At 48.0% G+C, this 15079-nt stretch overlaps 1 protein-coding gene across 2 annotated transcripts in view; it reads left to right on the top strand.

The window, feature by feature from the left end:
* MYO7B (myosin VIIB) overlaps positions 1 to 15079 on the top strand; it is a 1466311-nt gene that overhangs the window by 534049 nt on the left and 917183 nt on the right. For both annotated transcript variants that reach the window (XM_069213753.1, XM_069213751.1), the window contains one exon: positions 5372 to 5493. In XM_069213753.1, the coding sequence (XP_069069854.1) occupies positions 5372 to 5493 (122 nt within the window). The remainder of the gene's footprint in view (positions 1 to 5371; positions 5494 to 15079) is intronic.

The following is a 15079-nucleotide window of genomic DNA, read 5'->3' as shown; positions in this document are numbered from 1 at the left end:
AGACCCCCAGGGTCCACAACTCCTTGGCGATGGCACGCCATATACCCTTCTTTTGATGGGCGCTGACCTGCAGAGGAAATACACACAGGAAAATATAATTAGTCAGACAGTCCTGCCTGTTACACTCATGGCCCACCATACCCCTACACATCACCATTTACACACACATGGCCCAGCACACAACCAATATTCCGCCCAGAGGACATCCACCTACCCCCTTACACGAGGCTTCACACTCACCACTCCATGCATTCATGCCACATGCATTGTGCCACAGTGTACTCAACTGTTGGTCTGGAGGCCCATACAGCTGTCCGTACTGGGGTAGGACCCCATCCACCAGTCTCTCCAACTCCGCTGAAGTGAAGGTTGTGGCCCTTTCCCCAGTCACACGAGCCATGGTAGTTCCAGAAATAGGTCACAGCAGCACATGCAGTTTAGGTCCTCTCCTGTTGAAGATCAGGTAGCAAGTGAAGGATCAGATAGAAAATGGCGGGCACGTCCGTGGCGGTGCATACCATCACCGCTGGTGTAGATCACCATTGGCCACTGTAACCCATAGGGCCCAATGCTATCCAATAAGGAGTTGCATGGCGGTTCCCAACCGCCTCCCACAACGACACACAATGTCAGTGGAATTATCTCCCTTCCACCTGTTTCTCCACACAGGACTGCCACACACCATTCAGGGAGGGGTTGAGGACCTGGATATTTGCTGCATCATTGGTGAATTAGGGCATACTGAACAAAGCACACTTACCCCTTACAGGTTAACAGCATGCAAAGTTCTGTTGCAGTCCCATTGTTCAGTTTCGACCGATGCGGATGAATAGGAGATGGAGACATACCCCCATATACAGACCCTGGTGAACTTGGCAGCAATGGAGGACAGGCACATTATCCTCACTTATAGACTTGACAGGGCCACAATCACAGAGCTGTGTGCCCAATTGGAACCTGACGTGATATCTTCTATCCGTCACCCCACCTTGGATCCCCACTCTTGTGCAAGTTCTATCAGTGCTCCATTTTTTGGCAACTGATTCTTTCTAAGGGACAGTGGGCTTGACAGCAGGAATGTCACAGCCAATGTTCCCAATAGTGCTAACAAGAGTTTTGCCTGCCCTTATTAAACACATGTGCAGCTACAATGTATTTCCACATGTTGAAGATTTGGCCACAGTGAAGGCCGAGTTCTATGCAAGGAGACATATCCCCAACATAATTGGGGCAATTGATGGAACAGATATTGCATTTGTCCCCCCCACCATCAGAATGAACAGGTGTTCAGAAATCAGAAGAGTTTCCACTCTATGAATGTACAGATGATGTGCTTGGTGGACCAGTACATCTCCCAAGTCATTGCTAAGTATCCTGGGTCGGTGCATGATGCCTTTGTCCTGAGGAATAGCAGCATCCCAAATGTGATGGCCCAACTACAGAGTCACAGGGTGTGGCTCATAGGTGAGCCCTGGTTCCCACCCAGGATATGTTGGTGTATGGGTATGGTGTGGCCCATATGGGATAGTGTGTGGCTAAATGTTGTCCCTCAAAATTTGCAGGTGACTCTGGTTACCCCAACCTATCATGGCTGCTGACCCCTGTGAGGAATGCCAGGACAAAGGAAGAAGAACGTTATAATGAGGCTCATTGACGAACCATAAGGATAATAGAAAGGACCTTTGGCCTCCTGAAAGCCAGGTCCCGGTGTCTCTATATAACAGGTGGATCCCTGTGCTACTCAACCAAGAAGGTCTGCCAGATAGTAGTGGCATACTGCATGTTGCACAGCCTTGCCCTGAGACGCCATGTGCCTTTTCTGCAGGATGAGGAGGCTGGCGATGCCCGTGTGCCAGCAGTGGACCCTGTGGACAGTGAGGATGAGGAGGCAGAGGATGAGGATGAGGACAACAGAACATCAGTGATCAGAAAATACTTCCAATGACACACAGGTAAGACAGTGTTACTTCACATTTCTGTTGAATTTGTTGGAATTTCTGTGGCACTGGCATGCTGTTATTTCCCACTTCTACACCCACTTACTGTTCCCTTTGGCAATTCATTTTGCAGTTGTTGGTGACCTGACATATGCTCCTGGTGTGATCACTGCATCCAGCTCATTAATCTATGCTCATTTTCTGTACAGTTGAATTGCAATATTTATAACTGTTTAAATGAATACGTACTTGAAAAATTTGACATACTCCAAACTTCTCTTTTTTTGCAAGTGTGTTTATTGAAGTGCTAAAATATTTAGAGGAAAGAGGATGGGGTGATGATGGAGGAAAGTCCAGGGTATTGTTCCAGTCTATTTGTAGCACAGATTCATTGTCCAAGGGGACATAGGAATGGGAGCAATGGCAGTTCACGGTGGACAGAGTGACAGAGTGGGGCACAAGGGTGACAATCAGGAGAGTCTCATTTCCTGGCGGGGTCTTGGTAAGTGTCTCTGGCTTCTGTCTGGATTGCAGGGAATGTTTGTGGGGTGGTTCTCCTTCTGCAGGGGAGTGGTGCTGGTGGCCTGTGAGTCCTGTGGTGGGCCTCCTGGCCACTAGCAGCAGCAGGGGTGGAAGGCTGTTCTGATGTCTGGCTAGTGGCAGGGGCCCGCTGTTGTGTGACTGCCTCCCTCGTAATATTGGCCATGTCTGCCAGCACCCCTGCTAGGGAGATTAGGGTGTTGTTGATGGCCTGCAAGTCCTCCCTGATCCCCTGGTACTGTCCCTCCTGCAGGTACCTGTTCTCATGCACATTGCCCAGGATCTGGCCCATCATGTCCTGGGAATAATGATAGGGTCCCAGGATCTCTGTGAGAGCCTCCTGGAGAGTTGGTTCACTGGTCCTGTCCTCCCACTGGCGCACAACACTCCTCCCGGTTTCCCTGTTTGCCTGTGCCTCCGTGCCCTGAACTGTGTGCCCACTGACCCCAGGTCCCTGATTGTCATGGGTTTGAGGTGTGGCCTGGGGTCCCTGTAGAGGTGGACACACTGCTGATTGACGTGTCCTGGGGACAGAGGTGTGGGTACACTGGGTGGGTGCTGTGGTGTTGTTTCCTGATGGGGGAGGCTCTGTGGTGGTGTGTGACTGGGCCTGGGTAACCGGCTGTCCAGAGATCCCTGATGGGCCAGGTTGGTCATCCAGATCCTGAAGACCAGAGTTGCTGTTATCACTGTGGGCCTCTTCTGTTGGGGGGCTAGATATTTCTGGCACCTCCTCTCCGCTGACATTGGCTGGGGTACCTGTGGGGATGTAAACGATGTGTTATGGTTTCTGTGTCTGACATTTTGTGCATCCGTGACTTGCCCTCTTTAGTTATATTTGCCCTGGCAGCTTTCACTTGTGTATGTTGGTGTATGGTGGTATTTAGTTTTCTATGCTGTGCATGCTTTAGTGATGAGTGTCCATGCAGGGCTGTGAGGGTTGTCTATGCATTGGCGAAGCATGCAGGGCTTGGCATTGGAATGAGTGATCGGTGATGGTGGGGTAGTGGTGAAGTGATGGTAGTGAGGATGAGGGTGAGGGTATGTGATGGCATGCAGGTAGGGGGGGTGATAGTAGTATAGAGTTGACTTACCAGAGTCCAGTCCTCCTCCTACTCTGGCCAGGCCCTCAGGATGCATGCTTGCCACAGCTTGCTCCTCCAATGCTGTCAGATGTGGGGGAGGAGGTGGGGCCCACCTCCAGTCCCCTGTACAGCGAGCTGGTGTCTTGCTGCAAAGGAACGTACTTTCCCCCGTAGGTCGTTCCACCTCTTCCTGGTGATGTCCCTAGTTCTTGGGTGCTATCCCACTGCGTTGACCCTGTCCACAATTCTCCGCCAACGCTCCATCTTCCTAGCTTTCGATATCTGCTGCACCCGTGCTCCACATAGCTGTGGCTCTACCCTGATGATTTCCTCCACCATGACACTTAGCTCCTCCTCTGTGATTCAGGGGTGTCTTTGTGGTGCCATGGTTGTTGTGTGAGGTGTGTAGGTGAGGGTGTGTTGGTAATGTGTTGGGGTGTGTGATGTGGGGTGCGTGAGTGGTGTATAGGTGTGAGTAGTGTGTGGCTCCGGTTGTGTCTGGTCTTGCTGTCTCTCTGGTGCCAATTGTTTGTAATGGTAAAGGGTTGTGGGTAATGTGGGTGTGTGTTTTATAAAGCTGTGGGTGTGTGGGTGTGGTGTGTGTATGGGTGTCAGGTGTGTGTTGTTTGAATTGTCCAATGTGGTGTTGTTTTGTTTGTGTGTGTCCATTGTGAACGCTGTGGTATGTACCACCAATGGTTTACAGCCGTTGAATGTCTGCTGTGGTGATTCGTGGGTCATAATGTGATGGGCTTTGTTCTGTTGGCGTAATGGTGTGAGTTTTGATACCGCCAGTTTATCACTGTCCTTTGGGCTGGCAGATTTGTGTATGTGGCTGAATAGTGATGGATTGATGTATGTGTGTCATAATATGGTGAACGGATATCTGCTGCGGTAAGTTGGCAGCAGTCAGCAGGGCGTTAAGTGGGATTTACAGCCAATGTCATAATGAGGGCCTATGTGTTTTGAGTCTGTCACTGGATGTGGAGCAACTCTGTTTTCAATATAAGGGTTTCATTTAGAGTGGCAGAAAGCACATTTGCTGTTGTAAGAAGTAATTGAAGGATCAGGAAAGTCTTGTAATCTGGATTCTATGATTTAAGATTCACGCGTAGAATGATCTGAAACAATGAGATTATGTAATAGCTTATTAGTAGTTGAATAAGTAATCCATGTGAACTTGTACATAGTGGCGGCAACAGGTGGTAATTTATTTTTATGTAACACTTATACTTGATCTCTGTACCAAAGGATTTCATACTCAATCCACAACCATTTTACATATATCATCAACTTCCTTGCAACTTAAGTTTGTAACATTTTAAGCCACATATATTGGAGTCCTCAAGTAAAAGAATCCAGGTTGATTTTGAGGTTGAGGACAGAGACAGACAAACACGATTTGGTGATCAAGTTATATTTAAAGCCCAGTTCTCCACCAGTGTAGATGTTAATAAAGAAACGGCCCATCTAGGAGAGAGATTTTTAATAGGATATCAGAGGATAATGTTGCATCACTGTGAAAATATTGCCAACTTGAAAAACAAAGCTAAAATCAATGTGAAGTATGTCCAAATGGGAGTCCTGTGGAATTACAGCGGTGTAAGTGTACAAGTAAAAGTGAGGGGCGAGAGGACCATTAGTAGTGAAACATGATTGGATTTCACAAGGACATGGGAATTGATCTGTCTGATTGTGTCACCTAAATATTATGATATTTTTTGCTCAATTCTGTCCATGAATATTACAATGCATTTCAGAGTCACTAGTCAGAATGTTGTTTTTTTCTGTTATCATTTATTTGTATAGCGGTGAATCTGGCGCTGGAAAGACAGAAAGCACCAAACTGATATTGCAGTTCATAGCATCAATCAGTGGGCAGCATTCCTGGATTGAACAACAGATTCTGGAGGCTAACCCCATCCTAGAAGGTAAGAAAAAGGTCAAAGGAGTCTGTCAGGAGCACACAGATCTCAGTACAGCCTTTTATTCAAAACACATATTCAGAGATGCAAAATACTCAATCCTGTGATTTGCACATAAGATATCAGATCCTGACCCAAAACATGGTAACAAACATAACACTGTACAGAATTCTGCAGACACAGCCCTATGACCCACACACAGAACCTGAGGATTAACATGCACAGCTTTGAAATCAAGTAACTGATCTGAGACTGTACACCAGAGAGTCACACACTGCCTCATACTCACACTGCATAATACATCACACACTCTTCCAGGGACCTGGACAATTACCCAGAGAGTCCCAGCTTCTCCCAGAAGCCCACACCCTGTTCCTGGAAGCTTACTGTTATTGCCCCTCATTCTCCAGTCCTGGATCTTTCATAGAGTCACATGCTTAAATCAGTCCCTGTCATCGAATTGGGAGTCCTGCGGTACCATAATAAAGTAGCACATAATATTGCCATAGGCTATAATGGTAATGAAACCTTCACTTTAATAACTTATCCATATCATTTAAAAGGAAGCAAACTCCAGCCAATCAGGTGACAGCACCTTCTAGAATACTCTCCACAGAGGCTGATTCCCTCAGATTTTCTACCACACGCCGTGTGAAGGAAGCCTCCCTGAGCTCTGCTCAGTTCTTCAACCAGATTGACAACTATTACCTACATCATACCTGCTATTATGTCAGAACCATTAAGGAAATAGTGTATTAGGCCCTGTGCCACCTGTGGGAAGAAGAGACTTCTTTCTGAAAACTCACACAAGGACTGTATCTACTGCCCCCACCCTACCCACAAGAGAAGGACTGCAAGATCTGTCGCACCTTTTCCACCAAAACTCTAAAAGATAGTGAGGGGAGACTTCTTTTATGGCTATAGAAAGTAAAATCAAAATAATCTCTTTTTTAAGAGGAAGGTAGTAATGACTCTACTTCCTCTCAGAAAAGGTCCCGTAAAAGGGAAAGATCATGTGACCAAGAAACATCAGAGTTGTTGAGAATGGCCTTAATAAAGATTCACCATGAGTCTGCTAAAGACAGTTCTCACAAAGAGAGAAAAGAGAGATCCTCCTCAGCAACTGTTAAGTCTGAACTTATCAACCCCTCTTCTAAAAAGGGAGTACTCCCAGAGAAGTCTTCCTTAAAACCGTTGACGGTTAGGTCTACGATTGCTTCAAAAATAATGACAAAATCAGTGAGGTCCACATAAGCGTTGATGATGGCTACATTAATGACACCATTTTCTACATCATCGACGTCGATCTTGTTGGCGAAAATATTATCGATTATGGCATTGCAGCAGATGACGATGAAACCGCCGTTGAGGGGCCTGTCAATGAAGAGATCATTGTCAACTTTGAAAGCACAAAATAAAGCCCTCGCAACAGGAGTACACAACCACAGCTTTGATGATGACATAATTTACTGCACTGTGAACATGAGTTATAAACCTCTAAATAATTCCTACTCCCAGAGCATACTTCACCAAGTAAGGTCTCTCCGCTCCTTCCAAGTCACCTTCTTGATGTGGAAGATACAGATGATGATGGTCCATTTAGAATTGCCAACTGCCCTCTTAGCACAATGTCAAGTACCAGGAGGAGGATGATGGCCAGTATTATGAGGACTATTGTCTACCGCAGCAAATGCAGTATTCTGAAAGGCCTAAGCAATATGGGGAACACGTTCAACATTATAGTTACTCTCCTTCCCAAGAAGGCATGATTAAGGTTCCTTTAACTTTGTTCCAGGACCTAGAAGGCGTTTACAAGATTATTACAAAAGATTGATGGAAACCATTAAGATACCATCTACAACACAGCATAGTCACCCAACTCCATCTCTGAAAACACCTCGCCGCATTCCTACACCTTTTACACCTAGAATAACACCAGCTTCCACCATTGCAATACCTACTAGAGATAATGCATTCTCATCAGAGGAAGACATGAAAGAAGGGGAGATAGCTGACAACCAATCTATTTCAACAAATGGAACAACTGTTTAAGCCCCACTCCATTCCTACCCTCATCACAACCAGAGGACTCTCTACCAGATGACATTGGAGGTTTCCATAAACACATGGAAAGGGCAGCAAAAACAATTCCAGCTACAATTGTCAGTTAAGCAGTCTGACGACTGTTCTTTCTATGATTTTAAAGGGACTGCCAAAAAACTGCAGGCAATCCCAATAGTGGATTATATTTGGGAAGAAGGTACAAAAAATATGAAAAATCCAGCTACAGTAGCTGCTGTCTTACCACAAATTGACAAAAAATATAAGGCACCAGAGGATTCGCCTGCATGTTTGATAGGACATTCATAACCAGATTCAGTGATATCTCAGTCAGCTCAGCACCAGTCTAAGAATCCCTCAACATCTAACTCAGGTCGACCATATGGAGAAGGCAGACGCCTTGATAATATTGGAAAGAGATTTTTCCACAATGTCGCTGAATATTGGGAAGAGATTTTTCCACAATGTCGCTGATCATGGTGGTGCTGTCAATTACTTGGCCATATTGGGTCGGTATGACCGGGAAATGTGGTTGGACATCAGCACACTTATTGATCTTGCCTTAAATGTCTTATGATGGAGAAGTGTTATTTGGCAAACATGTTGCTGACGTCTTAAAGGCAATTAAGGTGAATATAAATACTACAAGATCTTTAGGCACCTTGCAATTCAGGAAAGTGCTTTTTCGAGGAGCACGAGTGTAAGGAAATGCCTCCTTGGCATGGTTGCCCCCTGACTTTTTGCCTTTGCTGATGCTATGTTTACAATTGAAAGTGTGCTGAGGCCTGCTAACCAGGCCCCAGCACCAGTGTTCTTTCCCTAACCTGTACTTTTGTATCCACAATTGGCAGACCCTGGCATCCAGATAAGTCCCTTGTAACTGGTACTTCTAGTACCAAGGGCCCTGATGCCAAGGAAGGTCTCTAAGGGCTGCAGCATGTCTTATGCCACCCTGGAGACCTCTCACTCAGCACAGACACACTGCTTGCCAGCTTGTGTGTGCTAGTGAGGACAAAACGAGTAAGTCGACATGGCACTCCCCTCAGGGTGCCATGCCAGCCTCTCACTGCCTATGCAGTATAGGTAAGACACCCCTCTAGCAGGCCTTACAGCCCTAAGGCAGGGTGCACTATACCATAGGTGAGGGTACCAGTGCATGAGCATGGTGCCCCTACAGTGTCTAAACAAAACCTTAGACATTGTAAGTGCAGGGTAGCCATAAGAGTATATGGTCTGGGAGTCTGTCAAACACGAACTCCACAGCACCATAATGGCTACACTGAAAACTGGGAAGTTTGGTATCAAACTTCTCAGCACAATAAATGCACACTGATGCCAGTGTACATTTTATTGTAAAATACACCCCAGAGGGCACCTTAGAGGTGCCCCCTGAAACTTAACCGACTGTCTGTGTAGGCTGACTAGTTTTAGCAGCCTGCCCCAAACCGAGACATGTTGCTGGCCCCATGGGGAGAGTGCCTTTGTCACTCTGAGGCCAGTAACAAAGCCTGCACTGGGTGGAGATGCTAACACCTCCCCCAGGCAGGAATTGTCACACCTGGCGGTGAGCCTCAAAGGCTCACCTCCTTTGTGCCAACCCAGCAGGACACTCCAGCTAGTGGAGTTGCCCGCCCCCTCCGGCCAGGCCCCACTTTTGGCGGCAAGGCCGGAGAAAATAATGAGAATAACAAGGAGGAGTCACTGGCCAGTCAGGACAGCCCCTAAGGTGTCCTGAGCTGAGGTGACTCTAACTTTTAGAAATCCTCCATCTTGCAGATGGAGGATTCCCCCAATAGGGTTAGGATTGTGACCCCCTCCCCTTGGGAGGAGGCACAAAAAGGGTGTACCCACCCTCAGGGCTAGTAGCCATTGGCTACTAACCCCCCAGACCTAAACACGCCCTTAAATTTAGTATTTAAGGGCTACCCTGAACCCTAGAAAATTAGATTCCTGCAACAAGAAGAAGGACTGCCCAGCTGAAAACCCCTGCAGCGGAAGACCCGAAGACGACAACTGCCTTGGCTCCAGAAACTCACCGGCCTGTCTCCTGCCTTCCAAAGATCCTGCTCCAGCGACGCCTTCCGAAGGGACCAGCGACCTCGACATCCTCTGAGGACTGCCCCTGCTTCGAAAAGACAAGAAACTCCCGAGGACAGCGGACCTGCTCCAAGAAAAGCTGCAACTTTGTTTCCAGCAGCTTTGAAAGAACCCTGCAAGCTCCCCGCAAGAAGCGTGAGACTTGCAACACTGCACCCGGCGACCCCGACTCGGCTGGTGGAGATCCGACACCTCAGGAGGGACCCCAGGACTACTCTGATACTGTGAGTACCAAAACCTGTCCCCCCTGAGCCCCCACAGCGCCGCCTGCAGAGGGAATCCCGAGGCTTCCCCTGACCGCGACTCTTTGAACCTAAAGTCCCGACGCCTGGGAGAGACCCTGCACCCGCAGCCCCCAGGACCTGAAGGACCGGACTTTCACTGGAGAAGTGACCCCCAGGAGTCCCTCTCCCTTGCCCAAGTGGAGGTTTCCCCGAGGAATCCTCCCCTTGCCTGCCTGCAGCGCTGAAGAGATCCCGAGATCTCTCATAGACTAACATTGAAAACCCGACGCTTGTTTCTACACTGCACCCGGCCGCCCCCGCGCTGCTGAGGGTGAAATTTCTGTGTGGACTTGTGTCCCCCCCGGTGCCCTACAAAACCCCCCTGGTCTGCCCTCCGAAGACGCGGGTACTTACCTGCAAGCAGACCGGAACCGGGGCACCCCCTTCTCTCCATTCTAGCCTATGTGTTTTGGGCACCACTTTGAACTCTGCACCTGACCGGCCCTGAGCTGCTGGTGTGGTGACTTTGGGGTTGCTCTGAACCCCCAACGGTGGGCTACCTTGGACCAAGAACTGAACCCTGTAAGTGTCCTACTTACCTGGTAAAACTAACAAAAACTTACCTCCCCCAGGAACTGTGAAAATTGCACTAAGTGTCCACTTTTAAAACAGCTATTTGTCAATAACTTGAAAAGTATACATGCAATTTTGATGATTTGAAGTTCCTAAAGTACTTACCTGCAATACCTTTCGAATGAGATATTACATGTAGAATTTGAACCTGTGGTTCTTAAAATAAACTAAGAAAAGATATTTTTCTATATAAAAACCTATTGGCTGGATTTGTCTCTGAGTGTGTGTACCTCATTTATTGTCTTGTGTATGTACAACAAATGCTTAACACTACTCCTTGGATAAGCCTACTGCTCGACCACACTACCACAAAATAGAGCATTAGTATTATCTATTTTTACCACTATTTTACCTCTAAGGGGAACCCTTGGACTCTGTGCATGCTATTCCTTACTTTGAAATAGCACATACAGAGCCAACTTCCTACATTGGTGGATCAGCGGTGGGGTACAAGACTTTGCATTTGCTGGACTACTCAGCCAATACCTGATCACACGACAAATTCCAAAATTGTCATTAGAAATTGATTTTTGCAATTTGAAAAGTTTTCTAAATTCTTAAAAGACCTGCTAGGGCCTTGTGTTAGATCCTGTTTAGCATTTCTTTTAGAGTTTAAAAGTTTGTAAAAGTTTGAATTAGATTCTAGAACCAGTTGTAGATTCTTAAAAAGTATTCCAACTTTTAGAAGCAAAATGTCTAGCACAGATGTGACTGTGGTGGAACTCGACACCACACCTTACCTCCATCTTAAGATGAGGGAGCTAAGGTCACTCTGTAAAATAAAGAAAATAACAATGGGCCCCAAACCTACCAAAATACAGCTCCAGGAGCTTTTGGCAGAGTTTGAAAAGGCCAACCCCTCTGAGGGTGGCAACTCAGAGGAAGAGGATAGTGACTTGGAGGACAATTCCCCCCTACCAATCCTATCTAGGGAGAACAGGGTCCCTCAAACCCTGACTCCAAAAATAATAGTCAGAGATGCTGGTTCCCTCACAGGAGAGACCAACACCTCTGAAATCACTGAGGATAGCCCCAGTGAAGAGGACATCCAGTTAGCCAGGATGGCCAAAAGATTGGCTTTGGAAAGACAGATCCTAGCCATAGAGAGGGAAAGACAAGAGATGGGCCTAGGACCCATCAATGGTGGCAGCAACATAAATAGGGTCAGAGATTCTCCTGACATGTTGAAAATCCCTAAAGGGATTGTAACTAAATATGAAGATGGTGATGACATCACCAAATGGTTCACAGCTTTTGAGAGGGCTTGTGTAACCAGAAAAGTGAACAGATCTCACTGGGGTGCTCTCCTTTGGGAAATGTTCACAGGAAAGTGTAGGGATAGACTCCTCACACTCTCTGGACAAGATGCAGAATCTTATGACCTCATGAAGGGTACCCTGATTGAGGGCTTTGGATTCTCCACTGAGGAGTATAGGATTAGATTCAGGGGGGCTCAAAAATCCTCGAGCCAGACCTGGGTTGACTTTGTAGACTACTCAGTGAAAACACTAGATGGTTGGATTCAAGGCAGTGGTGTAAGTAATTATGATGGGCTGTACAATTTATTTGTGAAAGAACACCTGTTAAGTAATTGTTTCAATGATAAACTGCATCAGCATCTGGTAGACCTAGGACCAATTTCTCCCCAAGAATTGGGAAAGAAGGCGGACCATTGGGTCAAGACAAGGGTGTCCAAGACTTCAACAGGGGGTGACCAAAAGAAAGGGGTCACAAAGACTCCCCAGGGGAAGGGTGATGAGACAACCAAAACTAAAAATAGTAAAGAGTCTTCTACAGGCCCCCAAAAACCTGCACAGGAGGGTGGGCCCAGAGCCTCTTCACAAAACAATGGGTACAAGGGTAAAAACTTTGATCCCAAAAAGGCCTGGTGTCATAGCTGTAAACAGCATGGACACCAAACTGGAGACAAGGCCTGTCCCAAGAAAGATTCCACTCCAAACTCCCATCCAGGTAACACTGGTATGGCTAGTCTCCAAGTGGGATCAAAAGTGTGCCCAGAGCAAATCAGGGTCCACACTGAAGCTACTCTAGTTTCTGAGGGTGGGGTGGATTTAGCCACACTAGCTGTCTGGCCGCCTAACATGCAAAAATACAGACAGCAACTCTTAATTAATGGGACTAGAATAGAGGGCCTGAGGGATACAGGTGCCAGTGTCACCATGGTGACAGAGAAACTGGTTTCCCCTGGCCAATACCTGACTGGAAAAACTTACACAGTCACCAACGCTGACAATCAGAGAAAAGTACATCCCATGGCAATGGTTACTTTAGAATGGGGAGGGGTCAATGGCCTGAAACAGGTGGTGGTCTCCTCAAATATCCCAGTGGACTGTCTGCTTGGAAATGACCTGGAGTCCTCAGCATGGGCTGAGGTAGAACTAAAAACCCATGCAGCAATGCTGGGTATCCCTGAACTGGTGTGTGTGAAAACAAGAGCACAGTGCAAGGCACAGGGTGAACAAGTAGAGCTGGAGTCTGGAAGAATGGCCCAGCCTACCAAGAGAACAGGAAAGTCAGTTGGGAAACCAACTGCAACACAGCAAAAGAAAGGGAACCTCTCTTCTCAGGAAGAAGTTCTGCCCTCTGAGGGAACTGAGCCTTTGGAGCTTGAACCTTACCAGGTTGAGCTCTTGGGCCCAGGGGGACCCTCAAGGGAGGAGCTGTGTAAGGGACAAGAAACCTGTCCCTCTCTTGAAGGCCTTAGGCAGCAAGCTGCTGAAGAGTCCAAAGGCAAGAAAAATGGAACGCATAGGGTCTATTGGGAAGATGGACTCCTGTACACTGAGGCCAGAGACCCCAAACCTGGTGCCACTAGGAGAGTGGTAGTGCCTCAGCTGTTCAGAGAGTTCATCCTAACATTGGCCCATGACATTCCCCTTGCTGGACATTTGGGACAAACCAAGACGTGGGAGAGGTTAGTCAACCACTTCTACTGGCCCAATATGTCCAACATGGTTAAGGAGTTTTGCCTCTCCTGCCCCACCTGTCAAGCCAGTGGTAAGACAGGTGGGCATCCAAAGGCCCCCCTCATTCCACTTCCAGTGGTGGGGGTTCCCTTTGAAAGAGTGGGTGTGGACATAGTTGGTCCACTGGAACCTCCCACAGCCTCAGGAAATATGTGTTCGATGGCATCTGTCGCTGTAGATACGCATGTTCTGCAATAGCTCGCCATCTGGTGTTGGGCCGGAGTGTTACAAGTTGTTTTTGTTCGAAGAAGTCTTTCGAGTCACGGGACCGAGTGACTCCTCCTTTTGTCTCCATTGCGCATGGGCGTCGACTCCATCTTCGATTGTTTTTTTTCCGCCATCGGGTTCGGACGTGTTCCTGTCGCTCCGAGTTTCGGAACGGAAAAAATAGTTAATTTCGGAAGATTTTCGTCGGTATTGTTGCGTTCGGGATCGGCGTACTTAGATTCAACACCGCATCGAAGATCGAAGAGCTCCGGTGCCCTTCGGGGTAGTTTTTCGATCCTCCGTCGGGGCCTGGTCGGCCCGACCGCGTGCTGAGGAACGCCGATGGAACGGACCCCGTTCCGTTTCTGCCCCAAATGCCACAATAAATACCCCTACACAGACCAACACTTGGTCTGCAACCTGTGCCTGTCACCTGAGCACAGCGAAGACACCTGCGAGGCCTGTCGTGCGTTCCGGTCCCGAAAAACACTCCGAGACCGTCGAGCCAGAAGACTTCAAATGGCGTCCGCACCGACAGCCCGACGGGAGTTCGAGGAACAGGAGGAGGAAGGTACCTTCTCGATCCAAGACTCAGACTCCGAAGGATTCGACGATACACAAACCGTGAGTAAGACGTCGAAAAACACACAGAGAAACATTTACAAGGCCCAGGGGACGCCACTGCCACCAGGCCATGGCTCGACCCATAAATTCGGTGACCGACCGTCGGCACCGAAAAAGGCCAAAACAGTGCCGAGATCGTCCGACTCCGGTCGAGACACCGGCACGCAGCCTTCTCGGGACCGAGAAAGTGCTGGAGACAAGCCTCGACACCGAGATACCGGTGTGGACACGGCTCGACGCCGAGACAGCGGCACCGAAACAGATCGACGCCGAGAGGTTTCGGCCCCGAAAAGGAAAAAAGTCACCTCGGAGCCGAAAAAACACGCAGACAAAGTTTCGACGCCGAAACAAACTGCAAGCGACCCAGCTTCAGGCTCTTATACAGAAGAGCACTCGCTAACCTCCCAAATGCAAAAGCATAGGTTTGAGGAAGAGCTACAAGCAACTGATGTGGACCATACGCAAAAGCGTATCTTCATTCAGCAGGGGACAGGAAAAATAAGCACCCTTCCCCCCATTAGGAGAAAGAGAAGGTTGGAGTTCCAGACGGAACAAGCACCACAACCAAAAGTGGTTAAAAGAATTACACCACCACCCTCTCCTCCGCCCGTGATTAACGTTTCACCAGCACAAACTCCATCTCACTCCCCAGCTCACACCACCATGAGCCAGGGTGACCAAGATCAGGACGCATGGGACCTATACGACGCCCCAGTGTCAGATAACAGCCCGGAGGCCTACCCTACAAAGCCATCTCCA

Source organism: Pleurodeles waltl, chromosome 11 (assembly GCF_031143425.1).
Source record: "Pleurodeles waltl isolate 20211129_DDA chromosome 11, aPleWal1.hap1.20221129, whole genome shotgun sequence".
Lineage (NCBI taxonomy): Eukaryota > Metazoa > Chordata > Amphibia > Caudata > Salamandridae > Pleurodeles > Pleurodeles waltl.
The sequence above is the reverse complement of the archived record's forward strand: the minus strand, read 5'-3'. Positions and strand labels throughout refer to the sequence as shown.